We start from the raw sequence: 9,222 nt of genomic DNA on the forward strand, positions 1-9,222 counted from the left end.
AGCTTATCTTGAAAATATTCTTATGAGCGATTATTCAGTCTTTTACTTCTCCTAAGAGAACCCTGGGTGGAACATCCTAGTGGTTTAAGAAGATAATGTGCTATGTTAACAAAGAGTAATGTTGTGATTGTTCAGACAGAAAATTATAGGAAATGCCTCTTTCCTTATAAAATATTAATGTTGTTCATACATTGTACTTTGAATAAACACAATATTTTACCATAACGAATCGGCATAAGTACTGCATATATGCTATAATAAACTTGTTTTTCTGTACATTATAACGTAATTCATACTTTTAAAATGTATTTATTTATTTATTTATTCCCCGTAAAGACAAAAATCTTCCAATGATTGTGTGGAATTAACTGAGCTTTAGAAAAATGAAAATCCGGCCGTCGGAGTCAAAACTAGTTTCTCTGACTTACGGGATGGTTTTTTTCTGCTTTAATATCCAGGGGCGGGAGATCATGATCAGGCGCGTGATGCAGCTCACCGCCGCAGACGCGCGTGCTATATAAACCCCAAGCGCACCACAACCAGATTACAACCAGCACAAGCTGTCAGAGTGAGAGAGACGGAAAGACAGAGAGAGAGAGTGCTGCTGAAATCACTTATCCAGAAGAGACTTCGGAAACAAACGCGCCATGGAGGCTGGAGCGAGAGGGATGCACTGGAAACTTTTGATACTTTCTTGTCTTTTGTCGGACGGGATGAGCCAGGACTTCGGACAGACCCAGTTCATTTGCACGTCCGTGCCCAAGGATATGGACATATGCGCCGCCACACTGCAGAACAGCGTGCCCGGTGAGGATCTCAAGAGCACGGTCATGCAACTGCGAGAGACTGTGCTGCAACAGAAGGAAACAATCATGAACCAGAAAGAAACCATCAGGGAACTGACTTCCAAGCTGACGCGGTGTGAAAGTCAGAGCGCGTCCGAGCCTGGAGACGCGAGGGTCGGCGGACGACGGAAGGAAACGGGCACTAAGAACACAATGGGAGATGTGTCGAGGGGTCCGACGGACACACTGGCTCAACTCTCACAGACTTTACAGTCACTCAAACAGAGGCTTGAAAACCTGGAGGTATGTTTGTTCTTCTGGAGCACTTTCATCCATCTACGGTGGATTATTATGATTTATTTGAGAACGCGTTCAGACAGAACGGTGTTGCGATTCTCACAACTTAATTTTAGAATAGGCTACACCAGTTCGCTATATTTTAAATAAATCGGTGGGTGAATAATGGCGCATAATCCTCTTTTAAAAGACGCATTACGCCTACTGAGACTGGTGACAGAAAACCGATTAAAATTAATTAAATAAATAAATAACTATTCCGAATTTTCACACCGTGGCCAGTGAAATGAGTCCTTGCTTCTTTAACGTACTATTTTCAACGTAAACTATTTTCTGTTGAAGGTAACGCATTCCATTCTTATGCATGTAATAAAAATGTAAAAAAAAAAAAAAAAAAAAGACTTAGTCATTTTGCTTTTAACAAACAACAAAAAAGCACTATAAACAGTGTGTAGTTGTTTCCACATAATCTGGACTCTTTAAAATGACTTTTATTTGTTTAACTTAATTTAGTCAGGTTGTAAACTCAAATTAAACATTTATCTCACAAACCCGATGTTTACATCTATCTTTCATAGCAATTTAGCCGGAATAACAACTCCGTCCAGGCGAACAGCTTGAAGGATCTTCTGCAGAGCAAAATCGACGACCTGGAGAAGCAGGTCTTGTCCCGTGTGAACGGTTTGGAGGAAGGAAAGCCCGGGATGCGCAACGAGAGCGAGCAGCGCGGGCGCGTGGAGTCCACTCTCACTTCACTGCACCAGAGAATAACCGACCTAGAAAAAGGTAACCATTCGCGTTTCTGCTCCGCCTATCACATACGTGTCGTGTAGATGTACGGGCGCTTTCCTTACCTGTTTTTCCTAAGAGGAAAATACTCTCTTGAGCGAGCCAGCGTGGATAATAAATTGCCGCCTTGGTGTCGCAGGAGAGGAGGGGGTCTACAGAGCTGCATTGCTTTGCATATCCAATTCCACCCAACCAGCTTTATGGCATGATTTACAGATTGGAACCATAGAGTTTTTGCAAGCTCATGCGTTTTGTGAATTTTCATTCATGTGAATCACGTTTTCGTCAGTCATTAAAATGCATAATTTCCCACAAGCTTACAGTCTAAAAAGCGTGAACTTTAAGGGATATGGAATTTCATCATTTGCTCATCCTCATTCTATTCCAAACAAATAAGACTTTATTTCATCTGTGAAGTACAGAGATACTTTACAGAATTTACCATCCAAACAAATTTACATACCAATCTCCAATGATGTTTTGAGCTTTAATGAGCATTTTTGCACTGCGCACACTGAGCCTCACATTTAGGTTTAAGTAACTATATTTTATAAGAACAGTACCAGTAATGGGATCATAAAGAGTCATGTAAATGGCAGTAATGTGTTCAGAAAAGTTAATTTGCACATTGTTTGGATGAGTACATTGGACAGGATTTGGAATAAAATAACTGATTAATTGATTATAAATGATATTTAATATGTCTTGATGCGCTGTTTAAATAATGTAAGAGGTACAGTGAATGGCAAGAATTTGGCAAGGAATAACAACTTGTAGTCTAACAAACAAATTGTATTGAGCAGCGTTTTTAACACGTCCTTTTATGTTCCATGCAGGACAGAATATTTTATGGGTTTGGAACAACCTGAGGGAGTAAATTATATGACAGAATGTAGTTTTTGGGTGAAGTATTCCTCTGCCTCAGACCAGCAATGATGCCTACCATTGATTGCGGCTTTTACTCCTTGTTACCTGTAGCGAGCATCAAACTCAAGGGTAGAAATAAATGAGACGAGGGAGGCTTCCAGGTGGGATGACAGAACTAGTGTGCTTGTCTTTCCCCAGGCAAAAAGAACCAAATAAATCAATACTGTAGATGTTTTTTTTTTTATTTTTTATTATTATTATTCTCTTAGAAGTATACTTCAAACACACCTTGTGTTTTGCTTATATTGTAATATATGGATAAATTTATGAAAATGAAAAGATGGCGTTGAAAGAATCGGCAATGAAAAGATGTTTAGAATTATGTATTTGACAAAGGTATTTTGAGAGATTGTCTAGTTTAGTGCTATACAGTAGATTGCAATGATTACATGTTAAATATTGTTTGAGGATTGATTTTTGCATGTATTTATTTTTTAATAACAGGTCAAAAGGAAAATAGACCACTGGATAAATTTCAGCTGACGTTCCCTCTGAGAACCAACTACATGTATGCTAAAGTCAAGAAGAGTCTGCCGGAGATGTATGCCTTCACCGTGTGCATGTGGCTCAAATCCAGCGCCTCTCCAGGAGTGGGGACGCCTTTCTCTTATGCAGTCCCTGGACAGGCCAATGAACTGGTTCTTATTGAGTGGGGAAACAACCCGATGGAAATGCTCATCAATGACAAGGTATATTCCCACTGTATACGCATTGTGATAGATAGATAGATAGATAGATAGATTTAGTTACAAACTGAATTGTTAAAATTCATCAAAATGAACGTGATGTGTAGGTTTCATCTGGTTTTTGCCCTCTTTTGATGTAGGTTGCTAAGCTACCTTTCCTGATCAATGATGGGAAATGGCATCATATTTGTATCACATGGACCACTCGAGATGGAGTGTGGGAAGCTTATCAGGATGGTGTAATGAGGGGAAATGGGGACAGTCTGGCCCCTTATCATCCAATCAAACCACAAGGGGTATTGATTCTGGGACAAGAGCAGGTATGCGTCCTCTGTTTGAATTCACTCATCAATACAATATAGCAAAGTGTGGTAGTTCAAGGTGTTACACAAAGATGATTTAATGATGAGTAAAGGATCCACAATGGCTCTGTTCCAAAACAAAGTAAGCTTCCCACGTAGATGCATTTTAAGGCATTGCAGGCTTTCTCCTATGCAGAGGCTCTTCCGAATGGCAGCTGCCTTGTCAAACACCTAGTTTTGGCCAGATTGAAAGGCATTGCATGTATCCTTCTCGGATAAGACAATCCCATAATTCATTGCAGCAAGCCATACTGTAAATAATAATATATTTAAAGTCATACAAAGATATGAAAATATGCATATATTCTAATTTCTATTTTACTTGATTTGATGCTTTGTATTTTTATGGCATTAGTGGATCAAATTATTACTCAACTTAGAAATATCACTATTGTGAGTTTGCATAAGGGGCGTAATTTCCATAACATTACAGCCCATGTGAATGTTCACTTATGAAGTTATATTTTAGCTAGGATGCTGCCTTAAGGCGTGGCCACATTTGCAAAATTTCAGCGAAGTTTCGTAGGTGAAAAAATAATCATTTTCTATTGTCAATAGTGTAGCAATGCAAGTCACTTTCAAACCAAGCAACTATTTTAATCTGCGTGACCAACTTGAATCCGTTGTGAAATCTGTCTCACGTGGATTCCTGTTAAAATAACTAAAGTTTGCTGACAAAAAAAATGGCAAACAACGGTAAATGTGACTGCAGCTCTAGAGGGCTTTTCACACTTGAAATAGTTAACCCTGGGTCATTCTAAACCCTGGGTAAACAGAATCCTGGGTTATCTTGATTCAGGTTTCACATTTCTCATAATTTACCCGCGGTTACCAATTAATCCTGGGTATTTGTACAATGACGTTTCACCTGTGCATTCCTAAACCCAGGGTTAACGTTTTTATTTGCATATTTGTGGTGTCGGTGTCACTGATTGGACAAACATCGCAAGTGATATGCTTACATAAGGGCTCTAGCATTGTGCATCCTCATATTATATATTGCCGAATTTGCCAAATATACTATTGCCAAATATACTACTGTTAATAATACTACTAAGTTTATCCTGAATGGACTTTTCGGACTCTAAAGGTAAGAATGAAACGGTCTCTTCTTCACTCCAATTGTTGCGTTTTCTATCGCCGTTTGACAAATTTTCCTCTCAAACGATGAAACTACTGTTTATACAAAGTGCAGCGTTTCCGTGACTGTCCAAAGCACGTCAATATAAGGCACACTGTTGGATGTCGGATGCTAAGCATCTAGTCGTAACATTTTGCTTCGTTACAAGTTTGGCACTACAATGCGGGACTAACTCTGCTCTAGGGTTTTAAAACCCCAGGTAAAAAGTGGTGCTAACACCACTTCTAAATTACAAGTGTGAAACATTCCTTTACCCAGGTTTAAAAGTGGTGTTTTGAACGACAACCCGGGGTTAAGCGCAGTGTGAAAACCATTTAGAGGTCTTACACACTAGGTTTAGTAACAGAGCCGATTATACAAAGATAGCATTGAAAACAGTCAGTTCTAAAATACTCTATTTGTAGCCCCGCCCCTTTTGTCCTTATATGTATTTCCACAGCATGAAGGCAAGATCTTACAGATTTATAAATGAACTGCTTGTTTTACAATCTTGGTCTACTGACATTTGTTATGACATCCGCTTCAAACATTACAATGCTCATAATAACTTTTGTTGACTCTGCAAATCAGTAAATCCACTTCACCAGCTAATTACTCTTCGACAGCGATGCCAAAGAAATATACAGAGAAATCACAAAAATGGAAGTTCAAAGACAAAATTCTAAAGATGGCTGCGTGCTTGTTTCTCTGCCGCATAAGGTCTATAGCACAACCAATAGACTAGAAGGTTTTGGCTCATTTTCAATGGAGAGACCTTCAAAGACGACTGTAGGGATGAAACGCATTTATGAATCATTTATGGGCAGATTAGCTTCAAAGGTTAACAGTGACTAATCTTATGTCTTTTGAAGGCATTCAACGTTTATTTCATCAGCATCTCAAGTAAATGTTATCTACCTGCAGGACACTCTCGGTGGAGGGTTTGATGCTACTCAAGCCTTTGTCGGTGACATGGCCAATTTCAACATTTGGGACCGAAAGCTGTCCGTGGGAGAGATTTATAATCTGGCCACATGCAGCAGCAAAGCACAAGTGGGGAACGTCTTCTCTTGGTTGGAAACCAGCATTGAGATCTACGGTGGGGCTTCAAAATGGACATTTGAGGCCTGTCGCCAACTGAACTAAAAAGAGCACAGAAATCTCCCAGACAATGGGAGATACGAGTTACCAGGTGTCTGTTACCAAATCATTCATCTTTAAAGAACATTTTCAATCAAGACCGAACATGGACATCAGTGTCAACTGGAATTTTCTAGATATTTCAATATTTCTTGTCTAACACTTCTCAGTCCTAAAAACAATCACGTCTTTGTCATTTATTTTTGCATCTTGAAGGCAAAAGCTGGTGTTGGTGATAAATTCAGAGTTTTAGCATGAAGGCACTGTGTGGTTCTGCTTTGGGCAAGCAACGCCTTAACGGAAAACTACTTAACGTGATACGGCTCAGACTTCCATCTTAAAAGCCTGGATCATTTGACCGCTCCCTTCGTACAGGAAGCCATGTAGTAATGCAGTAGAATTCTGAACCACTTAGGTTACTGTTCCCCATCAGGATTATTAGATAGATCTACCCACTGCCTGGGATACTCACTGTGAACTTCGGATGTAGAATGTAAAACAAGCAAAGCTGAGTGTGTTATTTTTTTTTTCTTTTTTTACATGCTTTTTTTTCTGTCTTATCACTTCCTGCTTGAAGCATTTTCTTTGTTCTTCTTTTGTTGGTGTGTCTGTGTATGTGTGTGTGGGTTTGTAAAAAATAACTTGATAATTGCCAACACATTTCAAGCCTGGGTGCCTTGGGCTGTTGAAAAAGATCAGAACTCGACACATTTGTCATTATTTGCAGTGTACTTCTATTTATCTATTTCTTTCCTTGTGTAACTACTGATACGTTATGTTGATTACAACTTGTCACAATTCAAATGGTGAGGTTGGTAATTTAAAGTTGTTTAAATCGTGGCGTGCTCGGCAGGTGTTTGTATTTTTCAAGGAATGTTAAGTGTACAGAAAACAGCATGATGAACATCTAAATGCTGCAACAGCATCAATGAAAAACTGCTTTTATTAGCTCATTTTGGGTTGAGATTTTATACTGTATTGTTATATGCTAAAAGCATGGCAGCACTGAAAGATGAAAAAGGTCTAAATTTTGTAATAAAATTGTTATACAAAAAATAGCAAGCGTGTTAGTGCCTAAATGATTGGTTTGCAATGAACAAATGCCATATACCAAGTGCTGGGGAAAAATACATTCAAAAATTCAAAGGTTAGCATAAGAGACTTTTTTCTTAAAAATATGAAAAGATCTTACCAACCTCAAACTTATGAATCGATTTTATACCAGTAGCCTCACATAGCCAGACTTTTAAATAGTGGCACAATTTCAGTTTATTCTGGTCAAGGACCACTCACTTAGACAGAAAAACATGTAAAGTGTAGGCGTACCACTATAGTACACTGGTGCAGAATAAGCTCAAATATAGTGTGCCATGAATGATTGCACACCAAAATATGAGATGGGAGGAAAAATTTTGTCAGTGTTTTAGCATTCTCTGGCAAATGTTTGCGTTCCCCCGAGAAATTTTGCATTCATTAACTAAACTTTTGTGTTCTTTGCGAGCGAACACAGAGTTTCTCAAAGAATGCAAAACATTTGCGAGAGAATGCAAGGCTTTCAGGGGAATGCAAAGGTTTTGTGAGCGAACGCAAAGTTTGTTGGCGGAACGCAAACATTTGCGAGAAAACCCAAATTCCTTCACCATGTCCTTTTAGGGCAGGGGTGTCCAAACTAAGTCCTGGAGTTTAGCTCTAACTTGCCTCAACGCACCTACCTGGACATTTCTAGTATGCTTAGTAAGACCTTGATTAGCTGGTTCAGGTGTGTTTAATTGGGGTTAAAGCTGAATTCTGCAGGACAATGTCCCTCCAGCAGCAGGGTTGAACACCCCTGTTTTAGGGGCTATGTACATAACACAATTTAGTGGAAAATTGTAAATATAAATAAGTACCTAAAGGGTTTGTGCTAAATATGTATCAGACAGTCAGTGAAGGGGCTGTGTGCAGTCTGTGGGAGTTGTCTCTGAGGATAGGAGACTATTTTACCAGTAACATTTGATTTGCTAGAATTTTTTCTACATTTGTCCAGCAATTCGTGACTGAATGCAAGCGCTTCTGGCTACACAAGCTTGATATCATTCATTGTTGGATTCTGAAATGTGTCAGAACACAATTCATAATGCAATGCAAGAAGCACTGCAACTTCTTAAAATTCGATTTAAACCAGGTTTTATGTTGGGGTGCCTCATAAATTTACCATCCAACTGGGGAAAAGCTATTTTTTAAAAGCAGATGGCGCAGAGAATGTTGTTTTGACTCTGGTTGTTCACTACTGCAGACTATTAGCTTAAATGCTGCAGACTATGGCTTCTTCTGCAGAATGCCCAAAAATTGTCCAAGACCTGTAAATTGAAGTCAAAATCCTATAGCAACTCAATAGTAATGAGAATACTCTTATAATAGTTCTGTCTCAGAACATACATATTTTAGCATTAAAAAATTTAAAATTACACAGAAATATTCATGTTTTTGACAGAAACTGATACTTTTATTTAACAAGATTGCATTACACTGACTGAAAAAAACTTATGCAAGACATGTTACAATTGCAAATCACTAAGCTAATCACAAAGACTCATTATTTTAGTGATGCCATGATAAACTCTTTTAGCTAATCCTTCATTAATTATGTTTAAATGGTAGTTGGCTATTAGAGACACCTCTGGAAATGTTTCAGCACGCTTGAAACCCAATCTTCTGTTCAACAAAGAAGGTTCATTTTCTTTCCTTGGATTGCACCATACTGACATTCCAAGTTCAATTCGGTCTTATTATATTTATTTATTATTTAAAAATGAAGGTGCTTCCATGCATACGATTGCTAAGTAATTGAAGATTTCATACAAAGGTGTCCACAACTGCTTTGAGAAAAGTTCTAACAAATTCTAACAAAGACCAAGAACTGCTCAAGCAGAGAATTACAGCAGGGTAAAAGACATTCAGAGATGCTGGACTTAGAGGAAAGGTTTAAAGGGATGAAACTGGAAAATAAAAAGAAAAGATAAACAAGCAAAACAACACAAAAACTGGATGGTGGGTGACTGACAAGAGTATTATGGGCAGATGAGTTTGAGGGGTTTCGGTCAAGGAAGAGAGCGCATGTGAAACACAGGGCAAAT

General features: G+C 38.6%; 1 protein-coding gene across 1 annotated transcript; it reads left to right on the top strand.

The window, feature by feature from the left end:
- Nucleotides 1-540: 540 nt before the first annotated feature.
- Nucleotides 541-7,164, top strand: nptx1l (neuronal pentraxin 1 like). The gene is made up of 5 exons (XM_051887869.1): nt 541-1,088; nt 1,661-1,868; nt 3,243-3,487; nt 3,625-3,804; nt 5,891-7,164. Exons 1-5 carry the CDS (start codon nt 648-650, stop codon nt 6,110-6,112), a joined length of 1,296 nt encoding a protein of 431 aa, XP_051743829.1. The 5' UTR covers nt 541-647; the 3' UTR covers nt 6,113-7,164.
- Nucleotides 7,165-9,222: the final 2,058 nt, after the last annotated feature.

The sequence above is a fragment of the Ctenopharyngodon idella genome, chromosome 3 (genome assembly GCF_019924925.1).
Source record: "Ctenopharyngodon idella isolate HZGC_01 chromosome 3, HZGC01, whole genome shotgun sequence".
Taxonomy (NCBI): Eukaryota; Metazoa; Chordata; class Actinopteri; order Cypriniformes; family Xenocyprididae; genus Ctenopharyngodon; species Ctenopharyngodon idella.

Bases quoted from the DNA above. Each gene is read 5' to 3' on its own strand.
- nptx1l (XM_051887869.1), top strand. From the start codon at position 648: ATGGAGGCTGGAGCGAGAGGGATGCACTGGAAACTTTTGATACTTTCT. The intron at 1,089-1,660 runs GTATGTTTGTTC...TATCTTTCATAG, and splicing joins AGAGGCTTGAAAACCTGGAG to CAATTTAGCCGGAATAACAA. The intron at 3,488-3,624 runs GTATATTCCCAC...CTTTTGATGTAG, and splicing joins AAATGCTCATCAATGACAAG to GTTGCTAAGCTACCTTTCCT.